The sequence below is a fragment of the Candoia aspera genome, chromosome 3 (genome assembly GCF_035149785.1).
Source record: "Candoia aspera isolate rCanAsp1 chromosome 3, rCanAsp1.hap2, whole genome shotgun sequence".
NCBI lineage: Eukaryota > Metazoa > Chordata > Lepidosauria > Squamata > Boidae > Candoia > Candoia aspera.
In genome coordinates, this window is record NC_086155.1 from 22,502,917 (window position 1) to 22,526,280 (window position 23,364).

Consider the following 23,364-nt stretch of genomic DNA (forward strand, 5'->3'; position numbering starts at 1 on the left):
GGGTTCTAAGGTGTGAGCCAACCCCCCCATGGATGGTTGCCCACCTGCCCGCCCCCTGCAAGATGGCAAAACTAGGTTTTCAGGGCCCTCCTGAAGGTCGGAAGTGAAGGTGCCTGCCTCATCTCTGAGGGCAAGATGTTCCAAAGGGCGGGGGCAACTGCAGAGAAGGCCGCTTCCTGGACCCCGCCAGATGGAATTCTCTTATCGACGGGATCCACAACATGCCCTCTCTGCCTGACCGGGTGGGGCAGGTCGATGTTATGGGGATGAGATGGTCCCTCAGGTAACCTGGCCCCATGCCATGTAGCGCTTTAAAGGTCATAACCAACACCTTGAATTGGACCCAGAAGCAAAATAGCACCCAGTGCAGCTCACGCAGTAAAGGTGTTATATGTGCCGATCTAGGGGCACCAAAAATAACCCGCACAGCTGCATTCTGGACCAGCTGAAGTGTCCAGATACTCTTCAAGGGTAGCCCCATGTAGAGTGCATTGCAGTAGTCAATATGGGAGATGACGAGTGCATGAGTGACTGTTCGGAGGGCCTCTTGCTCCAGGAACGGGCGTAACTGGCACACAACCTGAAGGTGAGCAAAGGCCCTCTTGGCCACGACTGCCACCTGCTCTGCAAGCAGGAGTCGTGAGTCCAGAAGAACCCCCAGATTACACACCGGGTCTGTCTGGGGCAGTGCCACCCCATGCAGAACTAAAGATGACAATTTCCTGGAAACCAAGGGGCCGTCAACCCACAGCCACTCCGTCTTACCAGGGTTCAGCTGAAGCCTGTTGTTCCCTATCCAGGCCCCCACAGCCCCCACAGCCCCCAGGCACTGAGACAGGGCAGTCACCGCATCACTTACCTCACCTGGGATGGAGATATACAATTGAGTATCATCAGCATACTGATGATACCTCATCCCATAGTGACAGATGATCTCACCCAGTGGTTTCATGTAGATGTTAAATAAGAGAGGGGAGAGAATCGAACCCTGTGGCACCCTGCAGTGGAGGGGCCAAGGGTCAGATCTCTTGCTCCCAATCACCACTGATTGGGAACGGCCCTGGAGGAAGGAGGTGAACCAGTGCAAAACCACGCCGCCCACCCCCAACTCCCTGAGCCATCCCAAAGGGATACCATGGTCGATGGTATCAAAAGCCGCTGAAGGGTCAAGAAGAGCCAGGATGGATGCACTACCTCCATCCCGCTCCCGCCAGAGATCATCTCCCCACTGCCTCTCCCCAACACCACTTCCTGGGATTTTCAGATTAGAAGGACAATGCATTGCATATCTTTGCTTCTGATCAAGTAGGCTTAAGTCTACTCCTTTTGAAGTTCCATGATTGGTGGGAAGTGGGGTTCAACTTCAGAGAGGACAACTTGACATTTGGAAAATTCTCAGTAACATATAGCTCGGCTCTAAGCATTTCACTTAATGCAGTTCAGCACAAAACCTGTTTACTCTTCTCCTTCTGCCCCCTGTTGGGCTATTTATTATGTATTTAATCAATTCTCTGATAACTAACTTTCAAATAGTACTAGATTTTTTAAAAAGCCATAATACAATGATGATCACTTCTGTAGCATGTTGGAAATCCATGCAGATAGACACAAAAAGGTTTTTTTCCAATTACAATCAATGGAGCTCTGAAGCTTTCAACTTGGCTCAAATGGGAACTGGGCTGGGGGCCTTCTAGATTTCTCTTGGGTACCAAAATGCCCAAGGGCAGCCCTGATGCATGTAGATTAGGTTACAGAGACAAGGATAAGATGACAATAGATTTTGTGCTTCACGTACAAGCTCTCATGAAACATTGGCAATGCCTAATATAACTCTTCCACAAGGACATCTCATGAAAGGCAGTCCTGCTGTATGGACAGTGACTTTGTCACAAGAATAGCACGGGCTATGACTCTGGATAATTTATGATCGAGCTGCTCAATTTACAACTGCTGAGATTTTTTTTAAATTTCCCTAAACTTGACATGGAATTAGAAACTCAGGCTAGGTTTTCCTTTTCTTTAAACATGTTTGTTTACATGAGGATGGCTTTCTTCACCCTTTTTTGGTCAAGTCTGTGCTTGGCTGCATGTTCTCTCTCTATAGAAGTGCTTGCAAATTATTTGAGAGCGCCACATGATCCCATGGGAATATTGGCATAATTGCTACATAGAATGTCCATGTTCAGAGGCAATATAGTGCAGGATAATAATAATAATAATAATAATAATAATAATAATAATAATAATAATAAAAAATGAGAGCAGCAATGGAGTACAGACATTATTACCTTCAAGCCTTGTTTATGCTGTTACAACAGGTGGCAGCACTTAGCCAACCATGACTGATCTAGAAGCTAAACTAAGCTGGCTTGGATGGAAGATTGCCAGGAAGGTATAGCTAGATTGGGAAATTTAAAAAAAAAAATCCAGGAATTTTTCCAGTAGCAAACCAATTCCATATGCCAAACAAACTTACTGGAATTCTCCATGCAGCCCACAGAAATCTAAGTCTTTATCTCTTTTCTACCTTGATTATGTGCTTCTCATCTGATTTCTTATTGTAGGAGGCTAAGATAGATGGTCCTTTGATCTCTTCTTCTTGTTATGGTCTCCTCTGAGGCAGACCAGACAGATTCTCAGTCTGGGGAACCAGCAGGCAATCAGGCACCAGAAGCAGCTTCCAGAGCCAATGACCTGATCTAGTGGAGACAGAGTCAGATAATGTATTGGGCCTTTCCCGTTCTGGAGAACTAGTTTGTTGTAGTGGCTAAAGTGCTGGGCTAGAAACCAGGTGTTTCTAGCCCAGCACTTTTTCTTACTCTTTTGTTGTTATGGGGAAAATAAGAGCATTATGTATGCACACCATCTTGAGTTGACCAAACATAAAGGTGGAATAAAAATCTTATAATAAAAAAACGAATGGCAGGGTACCTAACCTAAGAACATACCAGCAGCTATGAAGGGGCAAAGTAGATGTGGAGAGCTCTTCTCCTTGAGAGGAGAGATGGCAAATTAATCCCCAGTTGAGCCATGCCAGCAACTGGAGCTACATAACAGCAGCTTCCAGGCTCTCTCTCCTTGGTTGGAATCTATTCTCCTATTTACAGATCTTCATGCCTTTGGTTTCTTGTTTCTGCCTCCTGGCCCTGTATGAATGCAAGAATCTACCTTATTCACAGATCATCTGGCTCTTGATTTACTACAGTTAATTTGTAACCCCACATGAAACTGCTACTGTTGTTTGAAATTAAACACTATTCCCTAACTTGCACAGTGAAATCAAAGACAAAAACAAAAATTCTAAAGCAAATTTCTGACTATCCTGAGTGCTTCTTTCAATTGAAATACCAATTTTTCCAAAACAAAAGTTCCTCAGGTTCATTTATCTAGACTTCCTCCAGTCTTTGGGTGAAATTCCACCTTAATCATAGGCTGCTGAGGAGAATGATAAACACCACTCTTGCCTAACCTTGCTCTGCAAACTTTGTTTCTAAAAGGACCGACCTTTTCTCTCTCTCCAGGAGAGGAAGGTCCCGGAATACTCTGACTCTGAAGGTGACCTAGAACAATCCCTCTATCAGGAGTCTGAGATGAGGGGATGGGTATTGGAATGTTTGAGTTCTGGAGGCTGCCAAGGGAACTACATTCCAAACCCATTATAAAGAGCATTGCAAATAATTAAAGAAGATTGTACTGTATATCCCTTCCCAAATCTTCCTTTCCATCATGGAGATATATCTACACCTACACCATCTAGCCATGAATAACTGCAATCTTAGAGAAGCCTTCCATGCTTTCTATAGCTACTTATTGAGATCAGACTCAATAAAACATTTGTGGGTGGGGATTTCTAATGACTTTGCATCAACTGAGCATAACATTTTAAAAAATCACTGATAGCAACTAAATCAAAATCAAAACATACTGTAACCTTGGGTTAATGATACCGCTGGCCAGGCACTATCTGAGGTCAGAATTGTCTTCACTTCTCCAAAGAACACTGAAGTTTAAAAGGCTGCCAAAACCAGTTGGGCAGAAAGAAGAGAAAGACGGATGGTCTGTGCATGATCCATTCCTCTAAGATTTAAGTAATTTATGTTCATTTCCAGTGCATTACTCTCATTTTTTCTTTACCTTTCCTTATGTTACATATTTGTCTCTGTTCTCCAGTCCAGTGACACTTAAGTGAGACATTTAAACACAAATCCCATCTCCTGGCTCTTGATTTACTACACTTGATTTATAACCCCATTTGAACTAAATGGCTACTTTATTAAACAGATGCAAGAGCCTCACTTTCTAATCCACTATTTTACTTGGTGGTTTGAGATAACCTGACACACTGCAGCATCTCACTAGACGTTAGTTGGGAGATCTGCAACTGCATCATCCAATAGTACCTAATTTGTTTTCTATGTTTTAGTCTCTAGCGTCTTCAAAGTTGGCAACTGGTTCCAGAAAAAGAAGAGATCCTTGAAAGCTTATTCACGCAAAGCTACATTGAATGTCAACTTCTTCCCCTTCTTCTCCTTCTCCTGATGCTAATTGTTTTCAGATTGTGTGAATCTATTCCCAGTCATTTTGCTGTCAATATCCATTCATAAAACACAGCTGAGGACAGCTGTGAAAGCCACAGCACCGGGAGAAGTTTCTCAGAAAATAGCCTCAGTTCTAATCCAGTCTGACAGATCAATAGAAACTGAAGAGAAGAGGAGCATGTACTTAGCTCCAAAGCTACTGGGACATTGTTCTGCAAATAGTCTACTTCAATCAGCATTAAGGGAGAATCGGATAATAGAAGATATAAAGAACTTTTAATTAAAGCAATGAATTACTACCCATTCAGATTCAGAATTACAAAGGATGTGGTATTAGTATGAAACCATCTATTGAATCCTGGCTGAGCATAAATTTCCTTAATTTGTAGGCATGGATATTTGCACAGTAGAATTCGCAATTACTGAAATATTTGTTCTTGTGCACAACATAAACTGAAAGAGGGAAGTCCTGCTTAGACTATTGATTTACTGTGGGTAAAACTGCAATCAGATATGCTATAGGAAATGTTCAGGAAAGTTTAAAAAAAAACCCTCTTGTGAAGCATTGCGTCAGTAATCTGGGGCAGGAAATGAATAGAACATAATTTGAAACCTTAAATGTGAGGTGAATGAAGGTCATATTCTGATTGCATTTTGTTTGTTGCAGTGAAATCTACTGCACACAACCAAACGTAAGCCTATTATGCCCACTTAAATTCCCCCTTTTAATATTACAAGTGGATTCTTCAACAAAATGTTACAGTGTAGGGACAGTCCTCTTCCAGCCTACTCTATTCCATCATCAACCCCAGTTTTCTGTTTCTTCCTCCTCCAATAATTACAGAGCATTCTCAGTTTGTTCAATTCTCACTGAACTGTTTTTGGCTTGCCCTTTTCTTAGGATTTATCTGAAATTCTGCAAGCGTCAGGATTCATCTAAGTCTGCCACTTCTTTTGGTTACAGAAAAATTCATAGAAAATAAGTGGCATGCTTTCAAAATGATCAAGGAATGTGAGTGAGTACCTGTACAGGAACAAATCTAACCATGGTTTATCTATCAATTGTATCCACATTTCTGCATGCAAATTGAACGTTCCTGACACTACTTATCAAAAGTATATTGAAGTGCCTTTGGGTAACTGTCAGAAACCTCTTAAATCCATCATCCCAATCTCAAGAGCCATGATACATCACTTTTTTCATTTTTTATTTTTCACTGGCAACAGAGTCTATTTCCCAGCCAAATAATGTCAGATGTAGTGGAGAAAGAGCAGCTCTTAGTTCTTCAGAACAAATGATTAGATCATCAAGATTTCAACCATGGACCCCTGAAACCTCTCAATCCAATTGTTGTTCTCAAACTGTAGCCTCAAACATTTCTTGAAAGTGAAGCTACCATTTATAAAAATAATATGCCCCTTTTCTCTTTTTAATGTGATCTTTTTGACCATAGATAATGTAAGGCTACACTGGAAAACACTGAATTATGGCCCCACTTGCCGTGTAAAATCTTCCATAGAAGAAAAGAAGGAGTAATAGAACAGCTATAGAAGCTTAATTACTTTGGCTGTGCTAGATATAAAGAGCAACTAAGAGATGGATTTATAGCGCAGGCATTGCTTTTGCTGAGCCCATGATGCTGTGATAATTAAAAATGATTACCTAAGGGAGGTGAAATGTCAAGATGGGAAGAGAATGAACACAGGTCATTACTGGTATAATTTATCCACTATTTAACCTAGATTGAGAAGTTTCCTGGTAATGCATTCACTCAAAACTGCCCTTTTCCTTGAAGTAGGCCCGTGTTTTTCAACCGTGGCAACTTTAAGATGTGTGGACTTCAACTGGCTGGCTGAGGAATTCTAGGAGTTGGAGTCCACACATCTTAAAGTTGCCAAGGCTGAAAAACACTGAAGTAGGCATTCTCATTTATGTGTTGTTAAATTTGCCAATCTGTATATTCCGTTGAAGCACCTTTCTCCATGCTGGCAGCTTCTATGTGTTCTGAGACTCCAAATATAGTCTTACTCATAATTTTATCTACCTTAGATATATGCTTCTTCAACCTAGTGTCTGTAGAAGTGTCAGGACTACAACTCCCAAGAATTACAGGCTGGCTTTCCTCATGCTGGCTTGGAGCTCTGGGAATCCCAGTACCATACAGCTGGAAGGTTCAAGTTGGACAAGGTTGTGTTGAAGGTGTCCAGGAATCAGAATTAGTTCAAAACATAACTGCCAAGTTTTCTGGTTGGAGCATTCAGCCATAGTCCTGTGAAGCTTTTTTTAAAAAAATCCTTTGCATTAGCTCCCTGTGGGTTTATAGGCATGCTTTGGGATATTAATTATCATCTGTATGGCCTGCAGGGAAGTATGCCTGACATACATTAATTCCACCAACTGAGAGGCAAATGAGGGGGACCATAACTGCTTTCTCCTCTCCTTTAAGAAACAAGTCTGAAGTATGACATAACATGAGCATTTTCACCTACAGCGAAGCCAAATTGAAAGGACCCAGAAATTAGCAAATTATGATCTGGAACAGGGATGTACAACCTGAACACCTTGATGTAGTTCTCAAAGCACCTTCAGACATTTCCATCAAATTTTGTTCTCTAATGTAACAGGAGAGAAAATAATTAATTACATAGGAACAATCACATAACTATATTTAAGTTAATTTTAATAAAATGTGAATTAAAGGAAACATATTTGGTTTTTGGCCTGACCTCACTAATTTTCATTGCCTGCGTCCCATATTGTCTGGAGGACAGCCCCTTAGCACCCCTAGACTTCAGCCTATAATGGCTGTGTATTCCTGGAATCTCCTAGAACAAACTTTTTAGATGGAAAGTCCTCACACATCTGAGATCCCCATTTTGAAAAGGCTGTCATAGCACTTGTATGCAAGACATATATCCTTCCATTCTGCTCTGTGTCTGCTCTTTCAAAAGTCCAGCCACAGACTATGGGCAAAAAAATGATACCTTGGACTTTAAAGGAAACCTGCTTCACTCCTTGGTCTTTCATTCATCCTACTCCTGTCATTTCTTCAGTGCAGTTAATACAACAAATATAACAGTTTCTTAAGAGAATGAGACTTCTACCACAAATGAGATATCACTCTGCTGGGGAGGAGCTCTACCACAGGTCTAATTGCAAACCATTTATATTTCCCTCTTTTTAAGGACATTTAGTTAATGCCAGCTCAGATCTGATGAAGTTGGATCATGATGATGATGCACAGCTAACAGAACCATACCTTTCTAAACAGAAGAAACTTATGGTGAGAACAAGCACAAGGGAGTGTTTTATTATTAGGTGTGGAAACACTACAGAAGCTTGGGAGGGATATAGATACTGGCTTCAGCCTAATTTCCACTAACTCTTGGGCATTTTCCAAGAACTCCCCCCGATCCCAAAGAGAGACTCCAAGAAGAGGGGCTTATTTGATGGTGCTCCAAGTCTGTGAAAAAGAGGGTGAAGGATGGAGGAAACAATGGTCCCCTGGGGGCTAACTGAATTTAGGGGGTAGCCAGACTGCCTATTGATTCATTTGCAATAGGCAGAATTCATCAAATTTGATTAAGAACCTGTAATAGAATGAACAGATGCAATTACCACCACTCATGAGTAATTGTGCGTGGCTCTCACTGCTTCCTGCCCGATTAAGAATATATAATCAAATTAATTGATGTACTTGACATAATTGATTCGTATTTCAGCCTGACCCCTACTTCTTTTATCTTTTAACTTTCTGATCAGCACCCCTTAGTAGAAAACAATGTTCCCATTTGATTCCGACTGATCTAGAAAGAACTAAATAAATAAATGGGGATAGTGGTTGAATGCCAAGGTGACAATAGCTTCTGCATCTTTAGCAATTATCCAGAAAAGGGAAAGGGATAGAAAGAATGGAAGAAGTGGCTCTGTTGAAATTGCTATGGGGTATTGTTCTTTACATTTATTCTTTATATTCTTTATGTGTAATATTCTTTATATTCATCCTATACTGACAGAGATTGGGAGTTGTTACTATTATTTTAAAAAATCTATGCAATCATACATAGAGGAAACTCTGCTCCAGAAATACCCTCTGGACTTTAATGCAGTGGCTTGTGGGAAGAAGGCAAAACATCAGATATTCAGCATAATCCAAAAATGAGGTTGGAGGATCCTGCCTTTGGGAGGAAAGCACTTTTCCATTTGTGTTTCCCAACCTTTGTTTTCTAGTAGGAGAGGCTGACTCTCCATTCTACCCCCATCCTTCCAGCCCACAGATTACAAACTACAACAGTAAGAGCAAGAATCAGCAGGCCAAGTCTGCTTTCATTGGTGGATAATTTGCAAAGCCAACAGCCTGTGTCTGCACCTCTTTCCGTAACAGAATACCCAAAATTACGATATTTTAATATCATGTTTGCTGACTTTTACAAAACTGCTATATCCAGTTATATAATCATTGTTTTGTAAGCTAATTTTTTTTGGCAGTAAAAACAGTTCTGATATAAGGTCTTTGTTACTTTCATTTAGGCCAAAATTCTGGAGCACGACAATGTGAACTATCTGAAGAAAATCCTGGGTGAGCTGGGAATGGTGCTAGATCAGATTGAGGCTGAACTGGAGAAGAGAAAAATTGAATATCAAGGTATGCATTGTGTTAACCTGAACATTATTTCCTAGGTCTGTTGAGAGAGGCTGCTGAGAAGCACGTCTTCTGCAGAAGAAAAGTCTAGTGTGCTCTGCAACATTTGGCTACTGTTGAACTCTTCTGCAAGTATGGCTAGAGTAGATTTTGTTAAGTAAGAAAGAAGCTATGTGTTTGCTATGCCACTATTGCATGGACTCGTCATGTTTGGTTAGTCCCATCTGGTCACAGCAGGTGACTGAGTGAAGACACCTGTAGAGAAACTATGGTTACATCTAAAGGACACTTAAGATACAGGGACCTCCTCACAATGAGGAGGTGGCAACCATACTGATGGTATTCATTTCACAACTGACCTTCCAAAGCTGGGGTAGAAAAGCTCTGGGCTGTAGCTACATTTCATCTAACTAGAGTCAGCTTGATCAGATGATGATGATGATGATGATGATGATGATAATAATAATTGTATGCTGCTGGATTCCCAATGTCTCTGGGTGGCTCACAACAATCAAACAAAGAAATTACAATAAAATCAATAAAAGATAAAAGATGGCAAGTGCAACAGAAATAAAGTGAGGGGTCTCACTCTCCCTCAACAAAGGCCTGGGTGAAGAGCCAGGTCTTCACAGCTCTTCTGAATAACAGCAGAGTGGGGGTTATCTAGATCTTGGGGAGAAGGTAATTTTGGTTCTTCTAGATGAGACTGAACCTAGATGATTTTGATAGTACTAAGTGGATTGAAGCTGCTATTGCTTACTTGCTAGGGGTATGCAAAAGGAAGGTGCTCTAAGCAACAGAGACAACATGTTCTGTGCCATTGCTCCACCTTGCAACGCATTAAAGAGAGGCTAATCCTTATCTGATAGCTTCACCTTGAAGGAGTGGTTTCTGAACATGCTTTGGGCATGCCAGAAAGCTAGTTTCTATAAGCAAAATGGTTACTTAACTGGGGAGTCATTTTGCTCAAAGCCTTCATCAAAGTCAAGCATCCCTTCATAGTTGTGTGCCTGCTTATGACCTGGCTGTTCATTGCAGGAGGTGGCAGGAACAGGATAGCAGCACCAAGGAGTTCTGCAGTCAAGAGCCCAAGGACCTCAACATTACTAGCTTAATTATACCACTCTAACCCCCAATGTATGCACAGTGGAAACAGGGATGACTTGTTCATGCATTCACAAGGCATCAACAGTTAAGTTCTTACAGACTTTTCCACAAAATCTCAACTTTGACTTTGTTCCAAGTTACATTAAATAAGAAGATCCTGCTGATATTTCACAGGATGAAGTCGAGAGATCCAGTGGGACAAATCTCCTTGTTCATAAATGTACTTGAAATAGTGTAAGTTGGGAAAGCTTTTTTTTTTTCCTATCAAGTACTCTAATTATTGATAGAAGGAGAGAGAGGGGGGAAAACAGGTCTGGATCTCTCCATTATTAAATCCTAGCCCTCGCTTTAACTCTTTATAGAATAATAGAATCCTATCTTTGCTCTCAACCATGCAGTGGTGGTTATAGAGAAGCACCTTTAATATCACAAGCTTATTAACACCTTCTGGCACTACATCATAATGGTACCTCCATCATAGGTCTTATTTGTTTTACTATAGCCTACATCAGGGTCAACACTTTTTCAGACAATGGGCCTTGTGCAATGGCACTAGCATCTAAAAAATTGAAACATAAAGAATGATCCAAATGTTGCAAAATTTTATGAACTCATGAAACCCCAGTGTTCTTACATGAGATCCTGTGAGATCTCAGAGGAGAATGCCAAAATATGTCATAAAATCTTGGCCTTTTTATTACTTATGTAGGTGCCATGTTGTTAATTTATTATTTGCAATGTATTTATTAAATGTATTTCTATCCTGCCACAATCAAAAAGACTCTTGGCGGCTTACTATTATCATTAAAACATCTGCAGTATAGAAGCAAAACCCCAAAAGTCATGAATAGAGCAATCTAAAACGTTTAAGCATGACAACAATATCATAAAAATAAAAGAAAGATGGCAACATCAAATCAGAGGAATCAAGTTCAGAGCATTCATTTTTAAAGTCCTTTTCAAGAAATGTCTGCCATTTCATAGATAGATAGAGCAACTCTCTAGGAAACTAGAACAGGATAGTAAAGTTTTACTTTGTTGTGCTTTGCCTTTGAGTTCAATTGGCACATGCTTTTAATTTTAACTTTGTTCTGCGTGGCATCAGTAGTAGGCAGAAGACAAGTTCTCTCTGGTGACTTGCAGAAGTTTCTGACTTCTACTAGTTTACCTTTGCCATCTATACAATGAATATTTCCTTCCAAAGTAGCCTGCTGGCTGCAGTGAAATCAGTTTGGAATAACCTAGGCTTTTGTATGAAAATAATATGAGCTCAGTTTTGCTCTGGTTTATAAACAAATTCTTCTTAAGTTCAAAGTATGCTCACAGGCAAAACTGATCACATACCGATCTGTTAATGGTGCATTTAAATTGCACAAAAATATCCAGTTAATTAGGACATGCACTTTCTTCTGGTAATTATCTGCAAGACTTAACTTTCCATAACTTGACATGAGATACATTTTGCAAGTTGTTTGTTTAACCAAAATCTGGTTGACCAGTTCTTTTTTTTTTAATAACATTTAAGTTCCACATTTTCTTGCAGGAGGAAGAAACTATGGTTTCTTCTTCCCTTCCCTCCCCACTTTATTTTCAAGAGAAGCTCTGAAAATTAGGTGAGGCTAAGAGGGAATATTGGGGATTGGGGATTTGTACTATCCAAATTTACTCCAATGCTCCAGGCTGTTCAGTTCAAGTAGCAGCTGATCCAAAGGATAAGAAAACTAAATGTAAAATCTTATATCATGTCTAATGTGTATAGGACCATAGATGAGGAGTATCCAGAACCTTCCAGCAGTGCAAATTGTGTCAGCTAGATTGCTAATTGCTGCAAAATATCATGGTTGTACTCCATTACTGAAAGACATGAATGGATGTCAATTGTTTTCTAGGTTCAGTGTGAAGAGTTGGCTTTAACCTTTGAAATTCTCAATAGATTAAGGCCTGATTACCTGAGAAACTGTTTCATCCAGCTTAGTTATTCTGATCTGCAGAACAGGTTCTTCTGAGGTCACACTAATTTATATAGACTTACTGGATGAGCAAGGAGAAGGAGTTTTCCCCTTCCAAATTTTAGAATACAGAGTGAATTATCTAACACCTCCAACCATTCCTCATAAGTCTTAAGTCTATCTTCCCAGGTCTCTTATCATGCTGGTTACTCTAGATATATTCCAATTTGTCAACGTCCTTCTTAAAATGAGATACCTAAAACTAGACACATTATTCTAGGTGTGGTCTGAACAATGTGGTGGGGGGGAGAGAGAGATGATAACTTCTCTTACTTTTGACACTGTACTTCTGTTGAGGTACTAGGATTTTTTTTTTCAGATGCATCACACTGTTGGCTCAGAATTTGATCCACCAGAACACTTAGGTTCTTTCTGCTCGTGCTGCTGCCCAGTAACTTATATTCATGCCTATGATTTTTCCTACTCAGATATTGGACATGCATTAGTTCCTGTTAAAATTAATGAGTAAAGTTTCTACTCATCATTCCATTTTGCCAAGATACTTCTGAATCTTAATAGCATCCTCTGAAGTGTTTCTTATTCCGATAGCTTTGTGCTCTGCAAATTTAATAATCTTATTTTCTAACCCCTCATCCAAGTAAATTTATAAATATGCTGTACATATTAGTACAGAGCCTAGGATGGAGCCCCGCGGCATGTCATTCATTACCTCCTTCCCATTTTACACAATGCCACTGATGTACACATTGATACAATTGTTCCACCAGCAATATATCCACAGCAGAATAGCCAAGTCCATGTTTTGCTATCTTCTCTACTAGAATCTCATGGGAAATTTTGTCAGATGCTTTGCTCAGAACACTGTGTCCTCTAAACTGGTCATTCAAATTAATTTGGCATGACTTGTTCTTGATAAAATCATGCTGAATCCTGCCAAGCAATGCATTCTTTCTAAATTATCAAACCATTAATAATCTGTTGCAGAGTTTTGCCTGGTGTTGACATCAAGTTGCCCAGGTCTTCTTTTCTCCCTTTTTGAACATAAGCATAAGCAGGTTAGCCGCCAACTATTTTGCTGAAGGGATCTGGACAAGAAAAATGGAACATTAAGCTTAGAAGGTGTCTAATTAATTATTTAAGGAAGGGTCAACACTTTGGATAAGATCTCTGACCATTTTAGACTGCTTTCCAGCTAATCTCAGTTTTATACCTCTGCACTTTAGCCTTCCTATTTTCATTTTCCATGCTTATTTCCAGCAAAAGGTGATTAAATTATTTGCTTTAAGTTGTTACTCAAAAGTCCAAGTCATAAATATAAATCAAAGTTGCTCATAAAACTTGATCAATCTAATTTTTCTGAGAACAATTGTTCCTAAGTTTCCAAAGTTTTCTGTGACATCACAGAAGTGCCATGGCTGTGATGTCTTGGCAGCTGAACAAATTGCAGCTAGTGATGTCATGTCACCTTAGAGTAGCATTTAGGGGTAGGCAGCTGATTCATTGGTAACAGTAAGAAGAGCCCAGTTGTAACACCAGTGCGGATATCAAAGGAAGCAAACAAGGAAAACAAAAGGAAATGAGAAAGGAAAAGGTAGGAGATTCAAGGCTAGAACAGAAATTCAGAAGAATAAGAATAAAAGTTCAGAAGAATCTTGAAATATCACAAACCTAATTCCAGATTAAGATGAACAAAATGTGTCTTAAAATCAGTGGAATAACAGTATATCATTCCAATAGGTTGGGGTTAGGTTAAGGATGCCCTTGGGTCAAGCTCAGCTCCTAGAGACTGCATCCATGCAGTTTTCTTAGAAGCATTATGGAATAGGTGTATCATTGCCTTCTGGGACGGTCTTTTACTTCCCAGATGGTCCTCCATCCCCAGGTCCTAACTCAGACAGACCCTGCTGAGCTTCTGAGATGGCCAAGGTCATCTATGGCTGCCTGGCTTAATACACCCTAATTTGCCAACAAATATCTAGAACTCTGTAAAAACAAAAAGCCCAAGATGCTGCACCTTGAAGAAATTAAGCAAAGAAGGAAAGAGGTTTCTTATCCTTGTCTTTTTTTCAAAATGTTTTCTGCTAACAGTCAAAACTCCTCTTCCTGAACTGGGAAGAATATCTGGATACTTGTTTCATTTGGGAATTTGCAGATCTTTTTAAACCTCTGAGAGACCCATGAGCAAAATGTTCATTTGATCTTCCACATTTTCATCCCATAGCATCCTACTTGACTGTATTTTCTTTCTCTCCATTGAAATCAGTGGTCCAGTAACTCAAAATATTAAAGTAATGCTTGGGATTTTATCTTCACTGATTAGTTTTACTCCCTTAAATGAAAAATACTGATCCAGCCAATCCTTTTTCAAAACTCAACCAAACTTTGAATGTCCCCCTTCCTATATGGGGCCTGGGACAACCGCTCCCATTCTCCTCCCTGTGGAAAAAAAAACCTAGCATGAGTTAAATAAATCACTACTCATACAGCAGGCAACTCATGCCCATGAGGCTTTTAGCAGCCTTCTCAAAAAGAAAAGTGGCTCCTTATGGTTGCCCTTTCTTCTCTACTTCAATATGACATTTCTAAAATCTGCACCTGTCAGTGCTGGCAGGCAGGAAGAGTATCTCTGTTACTCTGAAAGTGATCAGAGTTTGTGGAGCTCAGATTGCTTCGATTTCTTTCACAGTATAAATTCCAATCAGACTTAGAGCAGTTGCATGTTCAAGTGTCAGCCATCATAATGAGAGGTAACCAACTAACAGTTATAATGGATACGGTGTGATGTAGGAGGCGGGGAAAGAGGGATAAAAACACAATCTCAAAAGCTATTTTGGAATACTACATTTTATACAGCTGTAAAGCAATCGCTTCTTTAGCAATACATATTAATTATCATGACTGAGAACTGTTGCTCTTTAACTATAGACCAGATTGCATCTGCTACAGTTCTGTGGAAGTTCAGAAAAGTCATAGAAGGGATGGAGAGGTATATAGATCCCAAGTGACGTAGACTTCATGCCCCAGAGGGAGCCCCTCCCAAAGTGTTAATCCATTTGGAGGGTTGCACAACAAACTGAAGTATAAAGTAACCAAACCGGCTGGTTTCATACATACTAAGCCACAAAAAGAGTAGTCAGGATTAATGTTAATCAAACTTAGCACGTTGGCTGAATACATCTGCTTAACCTGATTAAGCATTCTTCTAATGCTAGAACACCCATAGTTTCTTTAGGCATTTTCCATGAATACGCGAATAGTTGAAACTGACCATGAGCAGGGTTGAGCAGGCAGTCTTGCCCTCCTACTCCCTCCCTCTGCCACACATTTTGCTGGAAGTGGAAGATGAGTATCCTGGATCAAAAGAAGAGTGATACTCACAAGCACAAGTACAGATCCCCTCCCACTGAAACAAGTAGAAGTTGGGTGAGTAGGAAGAGAGGCTGTGACCATGCATGGTTTTCTACTCTACCCAATTTCAAGCTGTCTTGTGTCCAGATGAAAACCCCAAGAAGGCTAAAGTCTGACAGAGCAAAGCAGGAGCTTCTGAAGAAGAGCTGTACAGCTTTTCCATTCCTCAGATATGTTCTTGATCCAATATCTCCCCATATCTGTGGTAAGAGAGAACCAACTCATTTCATAGGTTTTAGAAATGAGTTGGTACAATAGATAGAAGATAATATGTTTTTATTGTAGAAATGAAATGACAAAGCACTTGCTGAACTAAATCCATGCAAAGATAATACAAACAAGCACTTTTCAGGGCACTGATTGAAAAAACATATTGAAGTCTCTCCCTCACAGTAAACTCCATTGGGAGCAGCCTCTTTTCTCTCAGCCTAAACAACTTTGCTTTGAGAGGGGAAAAGTGAGAAGAAAGAGACTGCTTGGGAACCAATGGACCACCTATGGTCTACCTTGCAAAGGTTGGATGCTGAAAGAAAAAACACTAAAATTGAGGGATGTGTTTGGCTCCATTCCAAGGAGAAGGGAAATGAAGCTGGTGGTCTGAGTCCTGGTTGACATTGTAGCCTTCTGCCCTGCAGCTTGACTGTAGCTTTGACTTTCAGCTGGAAATTGATTTGGAGAACCATAACTTGTTAAAAAAAAAAAAGGAGTTGCAGGGATTAGGGATTTATTATTATTGTTGTGGTTCATCCCTTTTACTAGCCTTCAGCCCATAATACTCCAACTATCATTGGCTGCCACAAAGATTTTCATGGCAGATGATTTCATTGTTTTTAAAGACTGTTGCAATGGTTGCAGCTGTAGGTTGTTTGATTATAGTAGAGGTATCGGCATCTTGGGTTGGAAGTAACAGAAGAAGCTGTGCAGCTGGAAAGGGAAAACTTGCCTTATCATGTCTCTTTCTTGAGGGAGGTTGTGTCAAGCATGAAATGAGGGAAGATCCTGCCCGGTCAGTTGAGTTCCTATAGATCATGCCAGTGAAATCTGGAAGCAAGCCACCAGATTGACAGCTTACTTTTCCAGGTTTTCAAAATGAGAGGACAACAAACATAGTCTGTAAAGCCTTAATAAGTGTAATGCTTTGGTTTTACTTTTCAAAAAGGGCAGGCAAAAAAAAAATAGATACAAAGGTGTCTGCAGGGGGAGTCAAAAAAGTCAAGATGGCAGCTGTGGCCACATAATCAATGCCCTGCCTCCTTTCTACATGTGTTGGAAAGGGGTCACAGCTCCCACCTTGATTTCACACACACACACACCCTGCAAACACTCCTGCAATTAAACCAATTTGGTACTGGTTTTTGGTAGCATCACTGTGTCAGCCCCTTCCCTTTCTAGTGGAAAGACAGAATATAAATATCATAGTGTCAGCCATTTCCCCTTTCCTTATTAGCATGTCTGAGACTGACTGTGATAAAAGATGCATAATTGGGACAGCACTAACATTAAGCAGATAATTACCACAAGTGCTGATTTTAGTGTCACTGAAAAGGTAGCAAATTGTTAGTTAATTACTATATTATATCATACTTAAATTACCAGGGATGGAGAGGAAAGCTTATGGAATTTTCTACCTCTGCTATCAAAATAATTTGACTGCAGTTGTGTGCTCTTCAGGCAGCAAAATATGTCCTGCAAGCATGTTTGGCTTTTTTCCCCTTATCTCAGATGTGAAAAAAATTCACATTAGATAGAATTCATGAAACGTAGAGCCTGATGGTTGCCAGAGATCTGTTACTACAAGACAATTTAATTGGTCCCCAACAGAAGCCAATGAAGTAAGGGCCAACTGCAAGGTTTGTTTTTGTCTTCCAATGCAACATAATTACTGTGGCTTCATTCTCTAGGGCAGAAATGTGAACTCTGGCTTTGCGGATGCGTATTCACCTTGGCTGATGTTTTGCTGGGAGCCACACTACACCGCCTCAAGTTTCTAGGACTCTCTAAGAAATACTGGGAAGATGGCAGCAGACCCAACCTACAGAACTTCTTTGAAAGGATACAAAAACGTTTTGCCTTCAGGAAAGTCTTGGGGGACATCCATACTACCCTCCTCTCAGCAGTGGTACCCAACGCGTTCAGGCTGGTCAAACGAAAACCTCCATCCTTTTTTGGGGCCTCCTTCCTCATGGGATCTCTAGGGGGGATGGGATATTTTGCTTATTGGTATCTAAAGAAAAAATACATCTAGTGCTGGCTGTTCTGATATTTAGTTTGATGTCTCTGTGCTGTGTGAAACTATGATGAATCTTCAGTAACGATAATGAAATTTGAAACCAATATGAATAACTATACTGTTAATGTAACATTCCATTAGGTCTAGTCTAGAAGTAGGAAACCTATACTGCAAGGAAGCAAGTCAACAAAAATATTCAACTTGTACAATGCCTTTTTTAGGTGTCAGTATTATAAATCTATAAATGGTGGGGTGTGTTTATATACCCACTGTGGAACAAAACAGCCTTTTAGCACAGCCAAGCACCCTCCAGGAAATAACTAGCAAATGAATTACAAAATTGAGAGATGGCATTCTCTGTGGTATGGCACTTCTAAATTTTTCCCCAATTTTTTCGGTCACATAGCACATGTATTTCCCTTACAGATGCAAATAGCAAGGACTTTTCTAAGAGCTGCTTTTGTGCTGTGATTTTAAAAAAAGGAGTAAAAAACAGAAATAGAACAGATGCCATGAGTTTGATCACAATAGTTTGTGAAGTTTTAGCATAAGGTGATAATGAGTTATTTATCTTTCTCTTTGTATTGAATCAAGTTTTTTTAATTAACTTGCACTTAGAATATAATTCACTTAATTTTTTTTACAATTTTTAATTGTATCATATAGCTTTCTCTGATTACAGCACTTAATTTCACAGATGACATTCTGACTCATCAAGGTGTTTGTCTCCAGCTTGTTTCCATGAAATTACCAAGTGTCTTTCACCAATGGAACCTTTCTGGACTCTTAACAATGTAACTGTTTTCATTAGTTCTAAGTCATTTTCAAGGAATTTGGTTCCCCCCCACCCCGCTCCTTTTTGGGGACTTTTTCTCAGCTAGTTTTCTTGCTGTGTATTTTTATTAGAAAACACTTTGCACAAAAAATCATATTTCTCACTTTCTTGTGCCTTTTGCATGTTGGTAAGAATAATAAGCATCAATGCTATTCATGCTTAAAACACTTCTGAGAATTCAAATAAATCATATGGGAAGAGTAACAGCTTTACATTTCTAAATGTGGTCTATATCAGTTGATTCATTTCCAGAAATAAATTGTGTATGCATGTGCAGTCATGACTTTCTGCACTTTGTCAGAAGAGTTCATTCTTCCTAAGTAAGTGTTACAGAGTAGAGTTTATTTTATTCTAGAAAGTGACAGTTTAAAAGATAGTCGAAATAGAAGTAGCAAGGAAAATGAACAATCATGAGCCCAGAATTAAATCTTGACCATGTATACCATCATTCATGCTCAGTGATTCAGGAAACAGATTACGGGAATACAAAATACACTTCTAGATCAAATAGCTTAATCATCCAAGTTGTTTTTTGGGGGGGAGGGGGGGTTATTACATTTGACCTCAAAAAAGTCAGACTTGTCCCAAATAACTGACTAAGGCAGCCTCTGTGTATACAGGTGTTGCGCGTCTAATAGGGTGCATACTGTATCCAATTGAAGGCCGTAACTGTCATGAGTAAGGATGGCGAGCAGGGGGCTCCCATCCAGGCTGTAAAGCGCATGCGTAGTACTGAGGAATTAGGTAGCCATTCAAAGAGACACAGATCGGGCCCGCCTTAGCCTTTGGGGTTTATATGTCTGGGTTTTTCCCACGCTTCTTCAGTTTGTTAGGATTTTCTGTTATGTAGCAGTAATAAAACACTAGAGACCTATTCCTTGTCTCAGCGTGGTTCCTGGCTGTTAGGACAGTAACATTGAGTATCACCTCTTGCCATATAGCTTTCAGTGGTTTTCAGTCATGATGGCTATTTGTTATTTCCAGAATCAAAGTCAACATATTCTCTGAACATCAGAACTAGGGAGTTCGCTATGTTCTCATAACCTGCTTGTGTGCTTCCCATCAGTATCTGGTTAGTCATAGGCAGCAGGAAGTAAGACTCTCTCTCTGGGTTGTCATCTGATCCAACAAGATTTTTCTTATGTTTATGTAGACATTTTAGTCTATCAAATGATTGGCAAAATGCATATCTATCTATATCTATATATCATCTATCTATCTATCTATCTATCTATCTATCTATCTATCTCTATCATCTATCTGTCATCTCTCTATCATCCATCCATCCATCCATCCATCCATCCATCCATCCATCCATCCATCCATCCATCTATCTATCTATCTATCTATCTATCTATCTATCTATCTATCATCTATCTAATTTATCTCAGAACAGGTAATTGAAAACATATGCTATATATTAGATGACATGATTGTGGTGCTAGATAAGACAAACTTGTTGAAATCCATCCATACAGAGCTTTTGAAGGAGTTTTGTTCTCCTTTGTATCTATTTAATATTCAGGTGGGAATATGAAAATGAAAATTTACTATTCCCCTATTTATTTACTGAATTTATTTATTTGGCCACCCACTTCACATAGTGACTCTGGGCAGTGTACAAGGGTTAAAACACAACTACAACATATAATCCATGGTGCCCATGGTTAAGCCAATAGCCCCAGTCATAGAAAAGCACATAAACAACAGAGGTTGCCTAATCTGCTGACTCAGACACATGAATTTATGCATATTAATTGACCTGAATTAGCAGAGTTTCAGAAAATACTTCAATAAATGAATATACAACAGTTCTTAAGTCTTCCTGAATTCTGTTCGATATCTAGATACTTAATACAAGTTTAATGTGCAAGCTTTAATTATCCCAAAGTATGCAATTTAATACGTGTCTAGAGAATCTGCTGTTGGCACCTGCTAGGTTGCTGGCCCTCTGCAAAGCTTTTTGACCTCATCTTTATGCCAGAATACTTCTGGACCTTTCCTAGCCCCTTAGCTGTTGAAAATAAAATAATTAAAATAAAAATATAGATGGTTGCATCCCAATGTTTCATTTAAAATGTGCCCACCTACCGAAGTGAGATGATAAAGAGCACCCTAGGGAGACAAACTGGCCGTGCCCATATGACAGCTGTATTGTCTAGTGGCAATCCCTCCCATGGCAACCATTACAAGACAGTGCCTGTGACATATTATGAAAACTCAAACAATACCCCTTGTCCCCCAAAAGGTACCTGTCCCATGGGAAGAAATGCCAAACACAGGGAATGTTGTGAAATGTGGAGTCCTTGGTGCTCTCTGAGCTTGGTTGTTTGCTTGCAGACATTTCATTACCCGACTAGGTAACATCTGATAACAAGCTGAGCTTGTTATACATATACTCTCTTACATATACTCTCTTCTGTTGGAATATTGTGAAAGCTAGATGACTGTTCTGAATTACCTTTAATAAAACACTGCAGTCATGGCAGCTCAATTCTGCAAGTTGTACAGGTACAAGTGGCCCCAACTGAACGTCATCTACAGTTAATCTGGTTTTGACAAAAAGCACCACCTTTCTTTCACTGCAGTCTTAAAACAGAAAGGCCAACAGCTGCTACCAGAACTTTCTGGATAATCTGTTCCCTTCCAGAAATACTCCTCTGGAGTAGAGAGATCTCAAGGTAGTGCCAGGATACTCATTACCAACGAAGTGTGTGTAAATAACTATTTACATCATCACCAGCAGGAAAACTGCATGCCTTTACATGCCAGCCTTATTGCTGATGTAGACCAGGATTCCCCGGCCTTTGTACTCCCCAAATTTTGAATAATATTAGATTAGGAAAGGGTTGCCTAAACTGTATCTGAAAGCTGCATGACTTATAAGGATATGATGGAAACAAAGGGCCATATTATGTCTGGGTCTGGGCTTATATCTATGGCTGTCAAGATACTTTATTTCTTTTAATTTATAAAATAAAACAATATAACATACGTATATCAAGTAGAAGCCCTCTTTCCAAAAAATATACGTGTATCTACAAAGAGAGGGACCACCAATATTTAGTAAAGGGAAAATGTGATAAACCAAATATCAACAAATTTTTAAGTGTGTTCTGGACTGTAATTTTCTAATATGACTAGTTTGTTTTTACTGCCCATTTTTTGCCATATAAGAATAGCAGCAATCTTCTCTCTGGATAATGAACCACAAAGCAAACAACACAATAATGCATCAATCAACATTAATCAAAAAATAGTAATCATCACTACTATACTCAGATGGCTGCCCACAGTCATCCTAGGAATCCATGGGTCACTGGAATAAAATGATTTTAATGACCTTTTGACATGTAAGAAAAGTTGAGCCCAGGCATAACTTTGGGAGCAGCACATTACTAATTACGGGGGAGGCACTTACCAGCCTTTTTCTTGATGTTTGGACTGTGCTTGGCAAGGTGGTCCCTGATTCAGACCGCATCTAAAATATTTCTTATTTCATTTGTTCATATCAATTCTTATTCTACTTTCCACCAAGAGTGATGTTTGCTATGCAACAGTTGCATTGTTGCTTCCACAAAACAGATATAAGAATAACATCCCACAAGAACTTAGATTTGGACAAGTCATTTCAGAAACTGTACACAACATAAGATGCCAACATGGAGGCACTTTAGGATGAAGCATTAAAAGAATCCCCACACTTACCTTCCTGCCAACAACATTCGGTGACCAAGCACATTGTCCAGCTTTGTTCAGAGTAACCTAAACTCTTTTAGGAAAAGATGGGTAGGAGAAAATGCCTGCAGGTATGTTGGATGAATTCGTAGGTTTCTTAGATGATAAAGCTGCTCTTATCTACTTGGGTTGGATGCCAGTTGGGCAGAGTTCACTGTGATGGGCAAGGAAGTATCTTGTGCTTTCATCTGGGATTCTTTGATCTTGTAGGGCCTGAGGAAGTGAACTGAGTTCTCTGTGATAGGAATTCTGCCACCTCACTTTATTCATGCCTCACTGGGTTCCTTTGAGCTCCTAGGTAGGGGTGAGCGGCTGGCTCAGATAGTCAGTGTTTTTGATGGAGGTATATTTCCTGCTCGCAAGGAGGCAGTAGCATGCTTTCTGTTAAAGAAGCCTCCCCAGTCTCCAACCTTTTTTTAGAAAAGTTCATTGAGTAGGTGGTGGGGAACCTACAGGAAATAGATTATCTGGATTCCTGCCAGTCAGGACTGGTCATGGAATGGCATAAGTCACTCATGTTAATGAGCTTCTTTGGTACCTAGATGGAGGGACCCCTCTTGGTCCTGTTAAACCTCTCAGCCACATTCAGTACCATCAACTATAGTATTGGTATCTAGTATCTGGCCTGCCTATAAGAGCTGGTATTTAGGGGCACAGTTCTACTGTGGTTCTGCTATACCTGGCTTGGCACTTCCAGTAGTATAGAGAAAGGGAAGCACTGTAGTCCTTAATTATCAGTGTGGCATTTCCCCAGTGCTGATCACCCAGCTATAGATTGCCATCCCAGGCCATGCCACAGATGCTGTGGAAAACCTGAACTGCATGAAATTTGTCAGGCTGTGGATGGTGCAAAATAAGCTCAGATTAGGTCCTACCAAGACAGTTGTACGTCATC

General features: G+C 39.9%; 1 protein-coding gene across 1 annotated transcript in view; it reads left to right on the forward strand.

The window, feature by feature from the left end:
• Nucleotides 1-19,014, forward strand: part of GDAP1L1 (ganglioside induced differentiation associated protein 1 like 1) — a 59,302-nt gene extending 40,288 nt beyond the window's left edge. Inside the window, exons 4-6 of the mRNA XM_063297114.1 lie at nucleotides 7,725-7,822; nucleotides 9,070-9,184; nucleotides 17,568-19,014. Of these exons, the coding sequence (XP_063153184.1) occupies nucleotides 7,725-7,822; nucleotides 9,070-9,184; nucleotides 17,568-17,911 (557 nt within the window). The 3' untranslated portion in view covers nucleotides 17,912-19,014. The remainder of the gene's footprint in view (nucleotides 1-7,724; nucleotides 7,823-9,069; nucleotides 9,185-17,567) is intronic.
• The last annotated feature ends 4,350 nt before the right edge of the window (nucleotides 19,015-23,364 follow it).